This window comes from Mobula birostris, chromosome 5 (assembly GCF_030028105.1).
Source record: "Mobula birostris isolate sMobBir1 chromosome 5, sMobBir1.hap1, whole genome shotgun sequence".
Taxonomy (NCBI): Eukaryota; Metazoa; Chordata; class Chondrichthyes; order Myliobatiformes; family Myliobatidae; genus Mobula; species Mobula birostris.
Window position 1 is genome coordinate 184,635,175 of NC_092374.1, and position 22,337 is coordinate 184,657,511.

The window sequence follows — 22,337 nt, forward strand, 5'->3', positions numbered from 1 at the left end:
TCTCTTTTCTAAATGGACATCCCTCTATTTTCAAGCTGCACCCTCTGGTCCTAGAATCACCCACTCTAGGAAACCTCCTCCCTACATCTACTCTATCCAAGCCTTTCAAGATTCAATAGGTTTAAATGAGATTCCCCTACATTCTTCTAAACTCCAGCAATTACAGGCCCAGAGCTATTAAACATTCCCCCTTCATTCTCATGATCCTCTTCTGGACCCTCTCCAATGCTAGCACATCTTTTCTTAAATAAGGGGCCCAAAACTGTTCACAGTACTCAAAGAACTGTCTTAACAATGACTTATAAAGCCTCAGGTTTGCATCCTTGCCCTCGTATTCCAATCCAGTGAAAATGAGTGTTAACATTGCTCTTCCTTTCCTTACTACTGACTCAACCTACAAGTCAACCTTTAGGGAATCCTGCATAAGGACTCCTATATCCTTTTGCACCTCTGATTTCTGAATGTTTTTCTCCATTTAGAAAATTGACCATCCCTTTATTTCTTCTACAAAAATGCATGACCACATCCTTCTCTGCACTATATTCTATCTGCCACTTCTTTACCCATTCTCCCAATCTGTCTAAGTCCTACTGCAGAATCCCTGCTTCTTCAACACTACCTGCCTAGCTTTGTATCATCTGCAAATCTGGCAATAAAGCCATCAATTCCATCATCCAAACCATTGACATATAACATGAAATGAAACCAGCAACCAACAAGGGTAGACCCTCTTTATTCCCATTCTTTAGCTCCTGCTAGTCAACCAATCTTCTATCTATGCTCGTATCTTTCCTGAAATACTATGGGCTCTTATCTTGTTACGCAGCCCATATGCAGCAGTTCATCAAAGGCCTTCTGAAAATCAAATAAACAACATCGACTGACTCTCCTGCCTGTTAATTCCTTAAAAAACTCCCAACGGTTTTGTCACACAAGATTCCCCTTAAAAAAACCCGTGCTGACTTTGGCCTACTAATCATGCGCCTCCACATACCCTGAAACCACATCCTTAACGATGGTATCCAACATCTTTCCAACCACTGAAGTCAGGGCAACTGTCCTATAATTACCGTTCTTCTGCATCCTTCCCTCCTTGAAGAGTGGAGTGACATTTGCAATTTTCCAGTCTCTGGAACCATTCCAGAATTTACTGATTCTTGAAAGATCGATACTAGTGCCTTCAAAATCTCTTCAGCTACCTCTACCCTGTGATGTACACCATCTGGTCCAGATGACTTCTCTACCTTCAGACCTTTCAGCTTCCCAAGGATCATCTCCTTCATAATAACAATTTTACTCACTCAACTCTGTGACACTCTCAAATTTCTGTCATACTGTTCATGTCTACAAAAGCGAAGGCCGATGCAAAATATTTATTAAGTTTGTTCACAATTTCTTTCTTCCCCATTACTACCTCACCAGAATCATTTTCCAGTGGCCTGATATCCACTCTAGCCTCTCTTTTACTCTTTATATATCCAGGAAAAAAATGGTACCCTCTTTTAAATTATTGGCTAGCTTACCTTAATATTTCATCTTTTCTGTTTTTTTAGTTGCCTTCTGTTGGATATGAAAAGCTTCCCAATACTCTAACTTCACACTAATTTTAATATGTTATATGCCCTTTCTTTTGTGTTTATGCTGTCTTTGACATCCGTTGTCTGCCATGGTTGCCTCATCCTCCCACTAGAATAATTCTTCATCTTTAGGGTGTATCTATCCTGCGCCTTCTGGATTGCCCTCAAAATTGCAGCCACTGTTGTGCTGCTGTCATTCGAATTACGCCACTGTAAAACTGATATATCTAACTTTACCTTCTCCAACTCAAACTACAGGGTGAATTATATTACATTATGATCACTACTTCCTAAAGGTTCCTTTACCTTAAGGTCCCTAATCAAATCTGGTTCATTGCACAACACCCAATCAGCATTGCCTTTCCCCTAGTGGGTACAACCACAAGCTGCCCTGAAAAACCATCTCATAGACTTTTGATAAATTCCCTCTCTTAGGATCTAGCACCAACCTGATTTTCCAAATCTTCCTGCATAATGAAATCCTCCACATCAGCCTTTTTGCATGCCTTTTCTATCTCTCATTGTAATTTGTTTCCTGCATTCTGGCTACTGTTCAGAGACCTGAATATAACTCCCACAGGTTCTTTTTGCCCTTGCAGTTTCTTAACTGATATAGGCATCCGTTAGTCTCATAAGATCATGGAGTTGTGCCTTGGGACGTTACCGGGGCAAGGTTGTATGGAAGACCAGCAGTTGCCCATGCTGCAAGACTCCCCTCTCCACGCCACTGATGTTGTCCAAGAGAAGGGCATTAGGACCCATACAGCTTGGCACCGGTGTCATCGCAGAGCAATGTGTGGTTAAATGACTTTCTCAAGGACACAACATGCTGCCTCAGCCATGTCTCGAACTAGAGACCTTCAGATCACTAGACGAACACCTTAACCACTTGGCCACACGCCAACACTTCTTAAGACTATGCACAAAGATTCTACATTTTTCAGTTTTATGTCACTTTCTAAGGATTTGATTTCATTTTTTATCAAAAGAACCACCCTGCCCCCTTTGCCTTCCTGCCTGTCCTTTTGATGCAATGTGCATCCTTAGGTATTAAATGCCCAACTGTGATCTTCTTCCACACCATAACTCAGTGATGCCTACACCATCAATCCTGCCAATCTCTAACTGGGCTACAAGATCATCTGCCATGTTCCGTATACAGTGCGTATTCAAATATAACACCTTCAGTCCTTTTTGATTTTGCCCCTTTGTTAAACTTCAACTCATCCCACTGACTGAAATTTTGACTTATCATCTGCTTGTCCTTCCTCCCAGTCCACTAGACTGCGTCAGGTGACCTTGCTTCAATTCCTGCTACTCTGTGTAAGGAGTTTGTATGTTCTTCCTGTGACCTGTAGGTTTCCACTGGGTGCTCCAGTTTCCTCCCACAGTCCAAAGATGTACCGCTTGGCAGGTTAATTTGTCATTGTCAATTGTCCCATGATTAGGCTAGGATTAAAATTGGGTTTTTTGGGCAGCATGATTCGAAAACCGTAAGGCCCTATTCCAAGCTGTATTTCAATAAATAAATAAAATACTTGTATACCAACAGCTCTATCACTCTAGTTCCCATTCCCCTGCCAAATTATCCCCAACAGTTCTACAAGGGCATAGGTCCCCCTCAGGTTCAGGTGTAACCTGTCCTTTTTGGATAAGTCATACATTTCCCCAAAGATATCCCAGTGATCCAGAAATCTGAAAACCTGCCCCCTGTACCAATCCCTCAGATACAGCGCAGAACTGTCCCTTCCCAGCCCTTTGAGCCGTGCCGCCTAGCAACCTCCAATCACGGGACAGTTTACAATGACCAGTTAACCAACCGGTTGGTACATCTTTGAACAGTGGGAGGAAACCGGAGCACCTGGAGGAGACCCACACGGTCACAGGGAGAACGTACAAACTCCTTACAGGCAGCAGTGGGAATTGCAACTGTGTTCCCACGATTGCAATAATATCAGAATCCCATATGCTGAAACATACTCTCAGCCCATCCATCTTACTCGTGAGGGCCCTTGCATTTAAAGTAGACGCTGAACCTACCAGCCCTTTCGTGTTTCCCTTGCTGTCCCTGCCTGCTCTTCCTCATTACTGCTTCTGTTTTCTATGAGTCAGCCATCCTGTCCCCACCCATCCCTCAGCCGCTCTACCCAGCCCAGTGTATTGATCATTGTTAGAGTACTTTCTTCACTGCAGAGTCAAATGGTGAGATTTCATTACTCATGTATTTGTCGGGGTCAACCATGGATGTTGTGTGGCGGCTATCTGCATGACATGCAAGCCAGGCCAGTACGATATGGAAGAGCGGAGACCGATACAGTTGGCACCAGCGACATCACAGAGTTGCCAGTCAGCATTGAACCCGCCGCCTTAGGGACTCTGGCTCCAGATTTTTCATCTGGGTTTACTCCTGAAGCCTTCCCCGTGAGTGGGTATAGCCGCAAGGTGGCTGAAGTTTGAGATCAGAGTTTTCGTTCTCCTAGTTGAGTTGCCAGCCGTGGCTGATAAGCCCCATCTGCCCGAAATTACTGATAAACATTGAGACATTTTAACTGACTTGTCTGTATTTTTTCCCATTAGATAAGCTGTCAGCAGTTTCATTGCGGAGTAACTCCAGCTCCCTGGGTGATCCCATCCAGCTCAACTGTACCATCAGTGGATATCCTCATTGGTATCAGTGGCGGAAAGATGGAGGGGGGATCGGCCCACGTCACCAGCTAGTGAATGGGAACAGTGTCCTCATCATCCCAGGGGCCTCGAGTGCTGACTGTGGAATGTACACCTGTATTGCAATGAATCCTGTCAGCTCTGTCCAGATAAATTACACCCTGACTGTTTATGGTGAGTTTGACTTGTGACTGACATTTTCAGAGTAAACATGACATTGGCACCCAGCCATTGCAAGGCAGAACTGGAGTTTAAATTGAAAGCATTGACAGAGTGAAGGAGGAAAGGTGCCTTCCTTTGGCTGGGATGTCATTGGGGAACAACTGTTAACCAAAGGCAGTCCTTTGGGGAGCGTAAAGATCAGTCTGGGCATACCCTGCCTCCTAGGCCATTAGAGGTTCTTTTGGTCAATGCAACACCTGAGAATAGTACACCAGCTGTGACAAGGTCTAACAATTCATCTTCTTTATCAGAGTCATTAAGCACTACAGCACAGCCCGTTCTGTTCATGCAAACTTATTCTGCCAAGACCCATTGACCTGAACCTGGACTATAGCCATCCACTTACCCAAACTTCTCTTACATTTTGAAATCAACCCTTGCCCTCCATTCACCAATTCCATCAGCAGCCTGTTCCACACTCTCTCCACCCGCTGTGTGAAGAAGTTCCCACTCAAGCTCTCCTTAAACATTTCACCTTTCACCCTTATCCCATGAGCTCCAGTTCTAATCTCACCCAATCTCAGGGAAAAAGCCTCCTTGCATTTATCCGATTGATATCCCTCAAAATTTTGTATACCCCTATCAAATCCCCCCTCATTCTCTTGTGCTCTGGGGAATAATGTCCTAAGCTATTCAGTCTTTTTCTATAACTCAGGGTTTCAAGAAATGACACAGCTTTGTAAATTTTCTCTGTACTCTTTCAATCTTAATATTATCTTTCCTGAGGGTAGGAGACCAGAATTACTTATAACTGGAAGTTTCACTTCATGGTTTCAGGTAAGACTTGTTAACCCTTTAGTTTCACAAGTTTTGTCTATATTATGAAAGACCTATGCTCTGTCTGCTGTAAAAGGCAGGATCCCTTGGTGACCACCCACTTCAATTTGACTTCCCATTCCCATTCTGACATGTCTGTCCATGGCCTCCTCTACTGGCGTGATGAGACTGAAGGAGCAACACCTCAAATTATGTCCAAGTAGTCTGCAACCTGAGGGTATGAACATTTATTTCTCCAACTTCCCATTATTTCTTCCTCTCCCTTCTTATTCTTCTTTCTCCCCCCACTGTCTTGTGAGAATCAAAATCAGGTTTCATATCACTCCCATGTGTCATGAAACTTGTTGTTTTACGGCAGCAGTACATTGCAATACATAAAAAAACTGTAAATTACAGTAACTATTTATGGTGAGTTTGACTTGTGACTGACATTTTGAGAGTAAACGTGATGTCCTCCGATGTTCATAGTAAATGGTGCAAAAAGAGAGGGGAAAAAGGTAGTGAGGTAGTATTCATCAGTTCAATGTCCATTCAGAAATTGGATGGCCGGGAGGAAGAAGCTGTTCCTGAGTCATTGAGTGTGTGCCTTTAGGCTTCTGTACCTCCTTCCTGATGGTAGCAATGAAAACAAGGCATGACCTGGGTGATGGGGATCCTTAATAATGGTGCCGCCTTTCTGAGGCATTGAAGACGTCCTGGATGCTGGGGAGGCTAGTGTGCCCGATGGAGCTGACTGTTTTCTGCAGCTTATTCCGATCCTGTGCGGTGCCTACCCAACCATCCCCTGCCTTACCAGGCGGTGATTCTAGCTTCTGCCCCTTCCATTCCAGTGCTGAGGAAGGGTCTCACTCCGCAACAACAACTGCTTTCTCCCCTCTGTCGAATCTGCTCAGTTCCTCCAGCATCTTGAGTGTGTTACTATGGATTTCCATCATCTACAGAATTTCTCTGCTTATCTTTATTTTCATAACTCCTTAGTGTGCTTTCAAAGCCCACAAGCTATACTCTGATATTACCCACTCTTGGTGAACCTAGGTGAGTGTTTCTCTGACTCCCTGACTCAGAGTATTCCCAGTAGTTCACCTCCAAGGTTATCGCTGCTGGGCAACTCATAGGGCACCATTTTATACATTTCTTCAAATATTCCCAAATATTGATTACTTATTGCCTTTATCAGAGAGTGTATTTAGATTTGTAATTCATCAAATAGGTCTTTTCCATAAGATATCAGGTCCCAAACATCCCCATCTGCTTGTCCTGTCTTCCTGAGAGCTCACAGTGGAGTGGTGACCATGGGAGAGTCCGCAGGATCTCGATTCTGTTCTTCACCTGAGGGTGACCAGGTGTCAGCCCGACCGACCTTCACTAGGACCCTTTGCTCTAGGGTTCTTAACGGGAAGCAGATTATTCTCTTGAACCCTGAATCTCTCTGGCTGCTACACGCTTCTGTCCTTCTGCCCATCTTGTCCATGCTGACCATGGTTCTTGAATGGTGCTCCATCAAACCTTGCTCCCTCCTCCACTGCCAACAAGATCAGAATCCGGTCTCTGAACACTGACGTATGTTGTGAGTTTTGTTGTATTGTGGCAGCAGTACAGTGCAAGACATTAAAAAAAAACTCCAAGTTACAATAAATAAATAACTAAATATTGTGAGGGAGGAGTAGCGATGGTAGTGTTCATGGGTTCATGGACCTTCAGAGATCTGGTGGTGGAGGAGAAGAAACTGTTCCCAAAACATCAAGTGAGGGACTTCAGGCTTCTATATCTCCTACCCAAAGGAAGTAATGACAAGGGATCATGTCCTGGATGGTGAAGGTCCCTAATGATGGATGCTGCTTTCTTGAGATATTTTGTCTATTGTGTTCACTTCAACCATATTTCTGGATGAAGTTGAGTTTCTGGAGAAAGCATTTGATGTTTCTGGGCCTCTTCTTGATAGAGTTCAGAAGAATGAGGGGAGTTCTCATTGAAACCAACCTGACATGAAAGGCCTGAAGAGAGTAGAACTTTAGATTTCCAGCATCTACAGATTTTCTTGTTTTTGTAATTAATCAGAATATTGGTAATTTCATTTGTTCGTTATGTGGTGTGTCGTACGATGTGGGTGATCGTGGTCTTTCCATGACCATGATCGCTCTTGGCAATTTTTTCTGCAGAAGTGGTTTTCAATCGCCTTCTTCTGGGCAGTGTCTTTACAGGACTGGTGACCCCAGCTGTTATCAATACTCTCCAGAGATCTCTTGCCCGGTGTTAGTGGTCGCATAACTAGGACTTGTGACATCCACTAGCTGCTCATAAGATCACCCACCACCTGCCCCCATGGTTTCACGTGACCCTGAATGGGGGCTAAGCAAGTGCTACACCTTGCCCAGGGTGACCTGCAGGCTAGCAGAGGAAGGAGTGCCCAAAAAGTCAACTGTTTACTCTTTTCCATAGATGCAGACTGTGGTCTTGTTTAATTAATTAAGTTTTTAAATGCATGTGTTAAGACTTATTTTTTTAACTTGCAGGTATTCCCCCAGAACAGATTATGGTCATTATGCTTGGGACTGCAGGCCTGGTTTTCTTTGGAGTGAATGTTCTTGGGTCAGCTGCGTTCCTAGTATTTGAGCACATCTCGGTGCAAGGTATGTGGCAATGTTCAAATCCAGTTTAAAATGTAAACTCGTAGTACCTCTGTAAGGTTTGGCTTATTGATGTCAACCTTATAGGAAAAGCAAATGATTTGGCAAATGGACAATTCAGCCTCACCTTCTCCCTTGTCCCTGTGGAATCCATTGCCACAGATGGCTATGGAGGCCAAGTCATTAGGTATTTTTAAAGTGGAGGCTGATAGGCTATTGATTATTACGGTTACGGCAGAGTGGAAGAGAATGGGGTTAACAGGGATAATGAATCAGCCATGCAGGGAACTTGGAGCAGACTCAATGGGCCAATTGGTTTAATTCTTTTCCTATATCTTTTGGTATTGTGTCTTTTAACTGCTCTACCTTCCTGTGCTGTTGTGAAGTTTGCTCGTGATCAAAGCTCAGTATGTGGAGGTTAGGCAGAAAGGGCGATGCTAACAGACTGGAAAGTAGAAGGGGACATAACCATCGTAAAATCATTGGCAAAATGGAGCAACATTGACCCAGACAGGAAGCAGGGTCTTCAGTCAGTTTGCTGGAACTGCAATGAGATTTTTCGACTTGCTCATTTTGGGTCCCAGGGAACATAGTTGAGGTTTACCATGGGGAGCAGCCATGTTAGAGGGTGGTAATGGTTTCAATGGGGATCATCACACCTGAAGAGGGTGTGAATTAGTACTCAAAGCAGGAACTGCAGAGCTGAATTTGTACTTGCGGTGAGGAAGAGTAGAACATAGAACAACACAGCACAGTACAAACCCTTCAGCACAAGATGTTGTACCGACTTTTTAACCTACCCCTAGATCAATCTAACTCTTCCCTCCTGCACAACCCTCCATTTTTAATGTAACTGCCTCCACCACCATCTCTGGCAGTGTGTTTCATGCACTCACCACTCTGTGTAAAAGAAAAACTAACTAACTACCTCTGGCATCCCAACCATACTTTCTTCCAATCTTTATGTAGAGAAACAACAGAGTAACCCTTCCAGCTCAATAATCCCGTGCCACCCAATTACACACATGTGGCCAGTTAACCCCTAGGCCTTTGGAATGTGAGAGGCAGCTGGAGCATCCGAAGGACACCCAGGCAACCATGGGGAGAACATACAAACTCCGTACAGACTGAGTCACTGGCACAGTAATGGGTATCACGCTAACTGCTCGACTACCATGTCAATCACATTAAAAGTATGTCCTCTCATATTAGGCAGTGCCACCCTAGGAAAAAAGGTGTTTGTTGTCCACTCTGTCTACCCCTCTTATCATCTTATACACTTCTGCCAAGTCTCCTGTCATCCGAAGAAAGAAGCCCTAGCTTACTCTTATGATGTGTCCCCAAATCCAAACGACATCCTGGTAAATCTCCTCTGAATCCTCTCTAAAGCTTCCATATCCCTCCTATAATGAGATGACGAGAACTGAACACAATTTCCAAGTGTGGTCTAACAAGTGTTTTATAGAGCTGCTCTGTTATCTCACACCTCTTGAACTCCTACCCCCTTCCAACAAAGGCAACGCACCATCCACCTTTCTTAACCACCCTGTTGCTTATTTTGGAGGAGGTGTTGGGCAATAAAAGGAGTGGAGTTTCGAGGAATTGAAGAGTAAAAAGTGGAGGCAATTCAGCACCATTCAAAGTTCAAAGTAAAAGTTATTCTCAGAGAACACGCATGTCACCACGTACAGCCGTGAGATGTTTTACCTGTGGGCATACTCATCAAATCTATAGAACAGTAACTGTAAACAGGATCAATAAACAACAAATTGTACAAATGCAAATGTATATAAATAAACGGCAACAACGAGAGCATGAAATAACAAGAGTCATTGGCTGTGGGAACACAAGAAATAGAATGAGTATTCTTACCCTCTTTTGTTCATGAACTTGATGGTTGAGAAGTAGTAACTGCTCTTGAACCTGGTGGTGTGAGTCCTGAGCCACCTGTACCACCTACCTGATGGCAGCAGCGAGGAAAGAGAATGGCCTGGATGGTGAGGATCTCTGAAGATGAATACTGCTTTTCTACAGCAACGCTTCATGCAGATGTTGTTACAAGGATCATCCCTTGTAATAACATTCAGTGAGGCACTGAGAATCCGTATTTACCAACAAGTAACTTTTAATGTCTCAACTAACAAAAGCATGGGGGTTCACAAACTAACTAGCTGTATGCACCCCACTAGAATACCACACCCTCCATGAACAGTTAATGAAGAGAACATGATTACTGAGGAAAGGAGCCTACGCTGGCCTGGCATTCCTCCTGGTTCTGATCTCCACATGTCCATGGGGTTCTCCTCATCGGTGATGGTTGGTCTCGGGTTGCTGGAGAGTTATCGCCCGCATATTTGGAGCTCCTGACCCTTATAGTGTTCCTTATCAGTTGAACTGGTGGATCTCCATCTCATTGGCTCAATGTCACCTGTCCTACCTGGGTCACCTTTTTAATAGTTCTAGTTCAGGGCTACAGACAACATTGTTTCATGGTTCTGCCTACCCCAGCCTTGTGCCTTTGTGTCTTTACACTCTGACTGGTCCAGTTAAATGAGGCAACCCAGTCAGTCTAAACGAGATTACAGATAGCTTCTTTGGTAGGTCTGGCATCTTACAAAATAAGTAGCTACTCATCTGAGAATGGTCTCAGGTTTAGCAGGTCATTACCTGAAGCTCCTTGTGTCCACATTCAATTGCTCTGATTAGATTATCTTGAAGTTCAGGGTCCACAAATTGCGGGTGGGTGGTGGAGGAGGGAACAAAGACAATTGGTTTGTCTGCATCTCCTGTCCATAAGACCATAAAACCATAAGATGTAGGAGCAGAATTAGGCCATTCAGCCCATCGACACTGCTCCACCATTCCATCATGGCTCACCCTGGATCCTACTCAACACAATACAACTGGCTTCCCGCCATATCCTTTGATGCCCTGACCGATCAGGAAACTATCAACTTCCGTCTTAAATACACCCATGGACTTGGCCTGCACCGTGGTCTGAGTTAGAACATTCCACAGATTCACTGCTCTCTGAATAAAAAAAAAATTCCTCCTTACCTCTGTTCTGAAAGGTCGCCCCTCAGTTCTGAGGCTGTGCCCTCTAATTCTGGATAGCCCAAACATAGGAAATATCCTCTCCACATCCACCCTATCTAGTCCTTTCAACAGTCAGTAGGTTTCAATGAGATCTCCCCGCATTCTTCCAAATTCCAGTGAGTACAGGCCCAAGGCTGCCAAACGCTCCTCAGGTTAACCCCTTCATTCCCAGAATCATCCTCATGAACCTCCTCTGGACTCTCCCCAATGACAACACATCCTTTCTAAGATATGGGGCCAAAGACTGTTGACAATACTCCAAGTGCGGCCTAACTGATGTCTTCTAAAGCCTCAGCATTATCTCCTTATTATTCTATTCCCCTTGGAATAAATGCCACCATTGCATTTGCTGTATTTACCACAGGCTCAAACTGTAAATTAATGTTCTGGGAGTCTTACACAAGGACTCCTAAGTCCCTCTGCACCTCTGATGTTTGAACATTCTCCCTGTTTAGATAATAGTCCCACTATTGTTACCTTACCAAAATGAATTCCCTCGTACATTTCCCAACACTGTATTCCACCTGTCACATTTTTGCCCATTCTTCCAATTTGTCTAAGTCCTGCTGCAATCGCATTGCTTCCCCAGCACTACCTACCCCTTCACCTACCTTCATATCATCCACAAACTTTGCCACAAAGCCACCAATTCCATTACCCAGATCATTAACAAACAATGTGAAAGGTAGTGGTCCCAATACTAACTCCTGAGGAACACCACTAGTCACTGGCAGCGAACCAGAAAAGGTCATCTTTATTGCCACTCACTGTCTCCTGCCTGTCAGTTATTCCTCTATCCATGCCAGTATCTTTCCTGGAACACCATAGGATTTTATCTTGTTAAGCAGCCCCATGTGTGGCACCTTATTGAATGTCTTCTGAAAATCCAAGTAAGTTACATCCACTGCCTCCCCTTTGTTCACCCTGCTTGTTATCTCCTCGAAGAATTCCAATTGAGTTGTCAGGCAAGATTTCCCTTCACAGAAACCATGCTGACTTTGACTTATTTTACTATCAGTTTCCACGTACCCCGAAACAATAGACTCCAACACTTTCCCAACCACTGCAGTTAGGCTAACTGACCTTTCTTTTGCCTTCCTCCCTTCTTAAAGAATGGAGTGACATTTGCAATTTTCAGACCTCCAGGACCATACCAGAATCAAGTGATTCTTGAAAGATCATGACCAACGCATCTGTTATCTCTTCAGCATCCTCTCACATTAAGATCTTTGAGTCTGCTTAGCCCTTTTTCCTTTGTAATAGTGATGGCACTCACTCCTGCTCCCTGACACTCACGGACCTCTGGCACACTGCTCGTGTCTTCCACAGTGAAGGCGGATGCAAAGTACCCATTAAGTTCATTTGCCATTTCTTTATCCCCAATTACTACCTCACCAACATAATTTTTCAGTGGTCCAATATCAACTCTCACCTCCATTTTACTCTTTATATAACTGAAAAAAAATAGTATCCTGCTTCATATTGCCTTTATATTGCATCTTTTCCCTTCTTGCAGCTTTTTTAGTTGTCTATTGTTGGATTTTAAAAGCTTCCCAGCCATCCAACTTGCCATTCACTTTTTCTACCTTACATGGCCTTTCCTTGGCTTTTATACAGTCCTTGACTTCCCTTGTCAGACACGGTTGCTACCCCTGCCATTTGAGGATTTCTTCCGCAGGACATATCTATCTCGTGCCTTGTGAGCTAATCCCAGAAACTTCAGCCACCTCTGCTCTGCCATCACCCCTGACAGTATCCTCCTCCAATCCACCTGGGCAATCTCCTCTCTCGTGCCTCTGTTCTTGTTTCATCAAATCCACTGATTGTAGACTGTAGTTTCTTTAGCCAACAATGGGCTCAATGGTTGGGAGGGTTTTACCCATGATGTATTGGGCTGATATTCTGCTCAAAGGCACTTGTGTGCCCATACCAGGCAAAATGCAGCCTCGCGTCTATAGAAGTTTGCCAATGTTTTTGGTGACATGCCAAATCTTCGCAGGTTCCTAAGGAAGTAGAGGCACTGTCGTGCTTTCTTTGCAATTACATTTATATGATGTGTGCAGGACAGATCCTCTGAGATAGTTACACCCAGGAATTTAAAGTTATTGTCCGTCTCCACCTCTGATCCTCTGATGAGTGCTGACTCATGGGCCCCTGGTTTCCCTCTCCTGATGTACACAATCAGTCCCTTCGTCTTGCCGACATTGAGTGAGATGTTGTTTTGACTCCGCTCAGCCAGATTTTCAGTATCCCTCCTGTATGCTGATCCACCATCACATTTGATTTGGCCCCACAACAGTGGTGTCATCAGCAGACCTGTATATGGTGTTGGAGCTGTACTTAGCCACACAGTCCCAAGGAGAATGAAAGGTGGACAGCAGTTAGAGGGAGAAATGAATGAGGAACGAGATCTGGTGAAGGATCTGCATCCCTTACCTGTTGACAATCTACCATATGGGCTCAGACATCATCTCCCATCCTCTACATTTGACTTTGGCCCGAGTGATTTGGACTGTTCAATCTGTATCCCCAGAGGCTTGTACACAGTACCTGAATATACCCAATATTTGGGTGCCTCAGTAAGGTAGTGGTTATTGTGATGCTATTACAGATCAAGGAGTCTGTGTTCAGAGTTCACTTCTGGCGTCCTCTTTAAGGAGGTTGTACGTGCTTCCCATGGAATGTGTGGATTTCCTCTGGGTGCTCCTGTTTCCCAAAGATGTACGGGTTAGGTTAATGGGTCATTGCAAATTGTCCTGTGACTAGGCTAGGGCTAAACTGCAGGTCGCTGTTGGCAAGTTTCAAAGGGTAAATTTCGGGTCACTGTTGGCACGTTTCAAAGGGTAAATTGCGGGTTGCTGGCGGCACGGCTCAGAGGGCTGGAAGCACCATTCCACTCTGTATCTCCAATAAAATAAATGATTCTCATCAGCACGGTGATGTTGTAATCCCAGATTTCAGACAGATTTCAATTACCAAGTACTGCAGACTAGGCTCAGTGTAATTGTCAGCCGCTCTCAAATGAGATATCCTCTTAGTAAGGAAGGCAAGTGAAATGTTAGCATTCATTGTGAGAGATCTAGAATATAAAAGCAGAGGTGGATTTCTAAGGCTCTATAAGGTATTGGTTTTCAAGCACTTGTCAGCAGTTTTAGGCCCTAAACTGAGAAAGGATGTTATTTATTTAGAGATTCAGCACAGAATAAGTCCTTCTGGCCCTTCAAGCCACACTGTCCAGCGACACAAGGTTTCACCCTAGCCTTATCAATTTACAATAACCAATTAACCTGCTAACCAGTATGTCTGGACTGTGAGGTGACTCTGGAGCACCCAGAGAAAACCCTCACATTCCATGGGGAAGACTTGCAGACTCATTACGGATGTCATCAGAATTGAACTCTGAACTCCAACTTTAATAGTGTCTTGCTAACCATTCCACTACCACGGTGCTCTGCTAGCAGAGCAGTTGTACTGGCATCAGAAAGGCTCCAGAGGAGGTACAGCAGAATGACCTCCTGAATGAAAGGGTTAATGTATGAGGAGCATTTGATGGCTCTGGGCCTGTACTCACTGGGGTTTGGAAGAATGGTGGAGGGAAAATCTTACTGAAACCTATCGATTATTGAAAGGCCTAGATAGAGTGGACATGGAGAGGATGCTTCCCATGGTGGGGCAGTCTAGCATCAGCAGGCTCAGCCTCAGAGTAGAGGGTCATCCCTTTAGAACAGAGCTGAGGAGGAATATCTTTAGCCAGAGTGTGGTGAATCTGTGGAATTCGTTGCCACAGATAGCGCTAGAGGCCAAGTTGTTGGGTATAATTAAAGCAGAGGCTGATGGGTTCTTGATTAGTAAGGGGATCAAAGGCAGGAGAATGGGGCTGAGAGGCAAAATAAATCAGGCATGGATGAATAGAAGTACAGACCCGATAGGCCAAATGGCCTAATTCTGCTCCTATGTCTAATAATTCTTTAAAGGTCAGGTTGTGAGCTCCTGAAAGTAGAGCTGATTTTACATTGGACAGTGGGCACTGAGTATTTTGGCACTATTGTAGAGGATTTCCACGTTCCTCCCCACCTTGGGCCAACGCTCTGGACTCTCTGTGGAGTGTGACTTGCTCCTGATCAGTGGTCCAGTGTCCAAACATTTCTGAATCGGGTGGGAACACAGCCTCACCCCCAGCCCGATCAGCACTGGATCACCTGAACTGTACCTGCCATGCGTCCTGTAGACCTGTTATGGGGAAGAGCCCTGCAGATTTAATTCATGTGTTCATTCCTCAGCAGAATTTCAAGGGAAACTATATCTCTTCTTACTGTGGATGACTTCCTGGCACACTCCGTCTCTCGTTGCCATTCAGTTGGCGCTCATTTCCTGGTGTATTGTTAAAGGTAGGTGCATGGCTCTTGATGAGAAACACGACAATGGGTTCCTGATGGGTGTATGGAAGTTCAAGGGAGGGGGCTGGTGGGCTTAGATGAAAGACAGAGATCAGGGCCCCAGTGAGTGTGAAGGAAATGTGGGAAATAGGGATCCAGTGATTTTAGAGGGAATGAGGTGATCTGAAATCTGGTAGATTTAGGGCAGGGGTTCCCAACCTGGGCTCCACTGACCTCTCGGTTAATGGTAGGGGTCCACGGCATCAAAAAGATTGGGAACTCCTGGTTTAGAGGAAACGTGGTAATCAAAGATCTGGGGAGGGTGCGCTTCAAGAAATGAGGCGGGGTGGAACAGGATTGCTGTGGATTTGGAGCAGACATGGATAATGGGCATCCAATGGAACTAGAGGGAATGGAGATCCGGTTGGTTTACTTTACCGGGAATGGTGAGGGATACGTGACAGAAGGATGGGTTTTAGAAAACGAGGCTCCACTTCACGGGATACAGAACAGTGCATGTGGAACCTGGGGGGGGGGGAGGGAAGGGTTCCATCCGGACTCCTGCCCCATCCGAAAGGGTTGACACTGTTATCACAAGGGCCAGGAAATGGTGGGCAACTTAGTGAGCCAATTCTGCAGTTACGGGAAATCCAGAGTAGCGCACACAAAATGCTGGAGGAACTCAGCAGCTCAGGAACTGCTGATGGAAAGGAAAAAGAGACGATATGTCAGGCTGAGATCCTTCTTCGGAGTTAGGTTGATTTTGGTTGATTGAAATGATGGATTGGTGAAGAGAGTTTCAGGAAAAATCAGGGCCTGGTAAATAACTGGATTAGGAGTGAGTTGGAGAAGGTGGGTGAGCAAAACATAAGAGCAGGAAAGCTGTTTATGGTGAGTGGCTCAAATGTTCTTCAGGGAAAAGCGAAGGGAACATAGGAATGAATCACAAGCTGAGGGACGGTGAAAAGCAAAGCCTGCCCTGAATCTGTTCACACAAATCAGATCATTACGCATTGAGCAGAACAAGGTTAAAAAAAACAGAATGCAGAATAAAATGCCACAAGAAGAGAAGGTAGACAATAAGGTGCAAGGTCATAACAAGTTAGTTCGGGAGGTCATCTTGTCCTTCCTGTATCTTATTCTGTTAAGTACCATGAGATCTCCCGCCTAACAGTTGTTACATCTCTCTCCAGGTATTGTCACTATAACAATAATTGTTTTATTCTCTGCGTCTCTGCTACTGTTGTCCATGCCTGCACTGGCAAAGATTAACAGCGGCCTGGAACGTTGTGGTAAGCAGCAGATTATTTATTGTGCTAAAACAAAAAAAAAGTGTCAGCAATGAAACAAAATCCTCTAAGTCACTGCACCGTCTGTTCTTGACAGTTTCCGTGGCTGTACCGATGAGTGGATTTCTTGTGATCTGTTTATCCAATTACATCCTGAAGGAAAAGTTTCACCAGTTGAGTAAGTTCACCCTCATTACCATTCCTACTGATGGAAACCATGGCATTCACTTCTGAGTATTTGGGGTAATGCGGGAAATAGGGATCCGGTGGGTGTTCTTTGACCTACCAGTTCTCTGCATATTATTTGTCCCCGCGTGGACTGCGAGCTTTAGTTCACCACCGGGCTCAGAGATCCCCTCATACCGAGTCATAGATTTGGATTGAAGAGTTGGGACCCCATCCCCAATCCCTGCAGCAGGCCATCAGTCACAGGCTCCCAGTCCAAGAGCAAGGTGAATGACTTGGGAATTGCTAGTTGATTCATCACTTTATCCCTCCCTTCTCCTCTGCCACAGTCAAATCAGATTTTACTGAGATTTAAGGCCCCAGTTTTAGCTGTAATAGAATCATCTTGGAAGTTTTTTAAAAAAAATGTCAGTTCTGGGTGTAACTATGCATGGATCCCAGAACAGCAAGTATAAAATAGTCCATTTCCTGAATGAAACTTCAACAGGCTGTCTTCACAAGAGAGTTCAGACGCACACTCCCCAAGGCCTTGCTTAGAGGATGCCCTCCTAAACCCTGGCTCTGTGTGAGCTGAGCTCGGAATGAGAGATGCCACTGGCCTCCAGCCAAACAGGACATGGTGGGGCTGCAGAGGCTGCGAGCGGACGGGAGCTGTTGGAACTCGGCCAGCCGGCCATTATCTACGGAGGGGACTACATGCAGGATTTCTGAGGGGTCCCGGGCCGAAATGTCCACTGTTTATTCCCGTGCATAGATGTTAGATCAGCTGAGTTCCTCCAGCATTTTGTGTGCGCCGCTCAGCTTTTCAGCCTCTGCAGAATACCCTGTGTTAGCTATTGTGAATGGGACCCCGCCATCTGGCGGGCAGCTTTGGAACGGCGAGGCGACTTCCATTTTAGGAAGATATGCAGATAAGAGCGTAATGAAGACGAGAAATGTTGAAAAATAACACTGGTTAAGAAAGAGAGGAAAGGCAAAATGTGAAGCTATATTGTCCTTCTCGGCCATCTGTGGTTAAGATGAAACAAAGTACGGTTTGCAATTGTGACTCGTATTGATGTTAAGGCGTGGTGTGTGTGGCTGGCTCACTGTGCGGGAGGGTATTAGAACATACTTACCTGACAGGGAACCGCTGGTGATCAGGAGGGCCGAGGTTCCAGGACGAGGCTATCCCATTGCACTTCGGGTGTGCTGACGCCTGCGATATCCCCAAATGCGGGATACTGGACTGTATAATTTGTGGTCGTGGGGGACTGCGTTCGCGCTTTCCCCGGATGATCAATGTAAAAACAGTATTATTGCTTTGATTTTTACTGCTGTTTTAAGAAGTTGTGCTTCAGTGTCGGTTAGTTGTACTCGTTCCCGAATTTACGCTGCCGCCGCTACAGGTAAGAGCGTAATAGGCCATTTGGCCCATCGGAGGTATAATTCCCTCTGCTAGCCTGCTTGCACGCTTGGGCAAGGTATGGCACCCGCTTAGCCTTCCCAACCTCCACCCTGATCAAGGTTACAAAGACCATCAGAGCAAGATTTAGGCCATTCAGCCCGTTGAGCCTTGGCAGCAGCTGTGCATATCACAAGCAATGCACACAAAATGCTGGGGGAACTCAGCAGACCAGGCAGCATCTATGGAAAAGAGTACAGTCAATGTTTTGGGCCAAGCCCCTTCAGCAGGACTCCGTATCACAAGTCCTGGTTTTGCAACCACTGATACCAGGCAGGCAATCTCAGAAGCTGGCTGGAGGCCTGAAACAAGTTTATTTGTCATATAGGCTGGGAAAGCACTAGATTATTATTATTTTTTTAAAATCTTGGCTGGATTCCTCTGTCTTTTCCACCAACCAGCAGAAGGCAATGGCAAACCACTTCTCTAGAAAAATTTCCCAAGAACAATTATGGTGATGAATGGAGAAAAGAATAAAAAACATCAGTGTGAGGCAGGTATTAATGGAAGCCCATCATCATACACATCATATGACATGCACCATGATGATGATGATAACTTCTCCCTTGCAACCTCATTCTCCAGCCTTCTCCCTGTGACCTTTAACACAGTGCCTAATTAAGAATGTATCATAGAAACGTAGAAAACCTAAAGCACAATACAGGCCCTTCAGCCCACAAAGCTGTGCTAAACATGCCCTGACCTTAGAACTACCTAGGCTTACCCATAGTCTTCTATTTTTCTAAACTCCATGTATCTATCCAGGAGTCTCCTAAAGGCCCTATCGTTCCCCCCTCCACCACTGCCGCTGGCAGCCCATTCCACACACTCACCATTCTCTAAGTAAAAAGCTTACCCCTGACTTTTCCTCTGTACCTACTTCCAAGCATCTTAAAACTATGCCCCCTCATGCTAGCCATTTCAGCCCTGGGGGAAAAAGCCTCTGACTATCCACATGATCAATGCCTCTCATCATCTTGTACACTTCTATCAGGTCACCTCTCATCCTCCGTCGCTCCAAGGAAAAAAGGCCGAGTTCACTCAACCTGTTCTCATAAGGCATGCTCCCCAATCTAGGCAGCATCCTTATAAATCTCCTCTGCACCTTTTCTATGGTTTCCTTGTCCTTCCTGTAGTGAGGCGACCAGAATTGAGCACAGTACTCCAAGTGGGGTCTGACCAGGGTCCCATATAGCTGCAACGTTACCTCTCGGCACCACAGAGTCAACCTGCGTATCAGCTTTGAGTGTCTTATGGACTCGGACCCCAAGATCCCTCTGATCCTCCACACTGCCAAGAGTCTTACCATTAATACTATATTCTGCCATCATATTTGACCTACCAAAATGAATCACCTCATGCTTACACAACACTAAATTGCTGTTGGAACTACAAGAAGAAGAAGTACAGTTAACGTTTTGGGTCGAGACGCTTCATCAGGACTAACGGAAAACAGCTAGTAAGAGATTTGAAAGTGGGAGGGGGAGGGGGAGACCCGAAATGATAGGAGAAGACAGGAGGGGGAGGGATGAAGCTAAGAGCTGGGAAGTTAATTGGGAAAAGGGATACAAGGCTGGAGAAGGGGGAGTATCATAGGACGGAAGGCCTGAGGTAAAAAGGGGAGGAGGGGGATTAACAGAAGTTAGAGAAATCAATGTTCATGCCATCAGGTTGGAGGCTACCTAGACAGAATATAAGGTGTTGTTCCTCCAACCTGAATGTGACTTCATCTCGAATACTAAATTCCACCAGCAATTTAGTGTTGTGTACTTGAATTTCTAGCATATGCAGATTTTCTCCTGTTTACACCTCACACCTATTTGGGTTGAACTCCATCTGCCACTTCTCTGCCCAGTTTTGCATCCTATCAATGTCCCGTTGTAACCTCTGACAGCCATGCACACTATCCACAACACCCCCAACCTTTGTGACATCAGCAAATTTACTAACCCATCCCTCCACTTCCTCATCCAGGTCATTTATAAAAATCACAAAGAGTAGAGGTCCTAGAACAGATCCCTGAGGCACATCACTGGTCACCAACCTCCATGCAGAATATGATTCGTCTACAAACACTCTTTGCCTTCTGTGGGCAAGTCAGTTCTGGATCCACAAAGCAATGTCCACTTGGATCCCATGCTTCCTTACTTTCTCAATAAGACAATAAGACATAGGAGCAGAATTAGGCCATTTGGCGCATCGAGTCTGCTCTGCCATTCAATCATGGCAGGTCCTTTTTTCCCTTCCTCAGCCTCAATCCCCGGCCTTCTCCCTGTAACATTTGATGCCGTGTCCAATCAAGAACCTATCAAGCCCCACCTTAAATACTGTACACCCAATGACCTGGCCTCTACAGCTGCCCGTGGTAACAAATTCCACAAATCTACTGTCCTCTGGCAAAAGAAATTTCTCCACATCTCTGTAAATGGACACCCCTTTATCCAGAGTCTGTGTCCTCTCGACCTAGACTCCCCCACCATTGGAAACATGCTTTCCGCATCTACTCTCTTTAGGCCTTTCAACAAAGGTTTCAGTGAGATCCCCCTTCAACCTTCTAAATTCCAGCTAGTACAGACCCAGAGCTATCAAACATTCTTCGTATGTAACCCTTTCATTCCCAGAATCATCCTTGTGAACCTCCTCCGAACCCTCTCCAAATGCCAGCTCATCTTTTCTGAAATAAGGAGCCCAAAACTGTTCACAAAACTCAAGGTGAGGCCTCACCAGTGCCTTATAAAGCCTCAGCATCACATCGCTGCTCTTGTATTCTAGATCTCTTGAAATGAATGCTAACATTGCATTTACCTTCCTCACCACAGACCCTACCTGCAAGTTTACCTTTAGGGTGTCCTGCACAAAGACTCCCAAGTCCCTTTGCATCTCTGATTTTTAAATCTGCACATTTATTTCTACTACCAAAGTGAATGACCATGCATTTTCCAACATTGTATTTCATTTGTCACTTTCTCGCCCATTCTCCTGATCTAAGTCCTTCTGCAGCCTACCTGTTTCCTCAACACTACCTGCCCCTCCACCAATCTTCGTATCATCTGCAAGCTTGGCAACAAAGCCATCATTTAAATCATTGATATACAGCATAAAAAGAAGCGATCCCAACATTGACCCTTGCGGAACACCACTCATCATCACTGGCAGCCAACCAAAAAAGCATCTTTTCTTCCCACTTCCTGCCTCCTACCAATCAGCCAACACTCTAACCATGCCAGTAACTTTCCTGTAATACCATGAGCTCTTAACTTGGTAAGCAGCCTCATGTGTGGCACCTTGTCAAAGGCTTTCTTAAAGTCTTAATATACAACATCCAGTGCATCCCCTTTATCTATCCTGCTTGTAACCTCCTCAAAGAATTCCAACAGGTCTATCAGGCAAGATTTCCCCTTAAGGAAACCTTGCTGATTTTGTCCTATCTTGTCCTGTGCCACCAAGTACTCCATAACATCATCCTTAACAATTGACTCCAACATCTTTCCAACCACTGAGGTCAGGCTAACTATCAAGCTCACTTAACTTTGACAGGGTTCAACCTAGCATCCTTTTCCAGAACTTCTTTGCAAAAGCACAGCCCACACAGAGATGGGTGATTGCCTCACCCTCATCACAATCCTGAGGGATTGGAATGAGAATCCAACAGTGCAGACAGGATCCGATAGGGAGAGACTCCTTGCACTACCAGCCAAATGAGGTGTTGGTGCTTGCTGAGGCCAGGCAGAGAACCATTCTGCCAGACACACATGATTTAGCCCCTCCTGACAGGACAATACTCTCATCCCAGGAATTAATCTGCCTCCAATTAGATCACATCCAATGCTACGATCTCCCGACTTAGGTAAAGGCAATAGAACACTTTTTCTTCATTTCCTCTGGGATCACAGAACACTGCAGTACAGGAACAGGCTGTTCAGCCTGTCTAGTCCCTGCTAAACTGTTATTCTGCCTCATCAACCTGCACCTCGATCATATCCATGTTCTTACTCAAACTTCTCGTAAATGTTGAAACTGAACGTGCACCCATCACTTCCTCTGGTAGCTCCTCCCACTCCCTCACCACCCTCTGACTG

At 45.1% G+C, this 22,337-nt stretch overlaps 1 protein-coding gene and 1 non-coding gene across 10 annotated transcripts in view; both read left to right on the forward strand.

The window, feature by feature from the left end:
* LOC140198122 (uncharacterized) overlaps positions 1–22,337 on the forward strand; it is a 56,083-nt gene that overhangs the window by 26,088 nt on the left and 7,658 nt on the right. For 7 of the 9 annotated variants that reach the window (XM_072259062.1, XM_072259064.1, XM_072259061.1 and 4 more), the window contains 5 exons: positions 4,155–4,415; positions 7,754–7,870; positions 15,244–15,351; positions 16,533–16,631; positions 16,726–16,806. In XM_072259062.1, coding sequence (XP_072115163.1) covers positions 4,155–4,415; positions 7,754–7,870; positions 15,244–15,351; positions 16,533–16,631; positions 16,726–16,806 — 666 coding nt within the window. The remainder of the gene's footprint in view (positions 1–4,154; positions 4,416–7,753; positions 7,871–15,243; positions 15,352–16,532; positions 16,632–16,725; positions 16,807–22,337) is intronic. The other 2 variants (XM_072259063.1, XM_072259066.1) reach the window with 2 other exon arrangements.
* On the forward strand, positions 17,925–18,088 carry LOC140198517 (U1 spliceosomal RNA). The gene has a single exon (XR_011886185.1). It is a non-coding gene; the product is annotated as a U1 spliceosomal RNA (small nuclear RNA).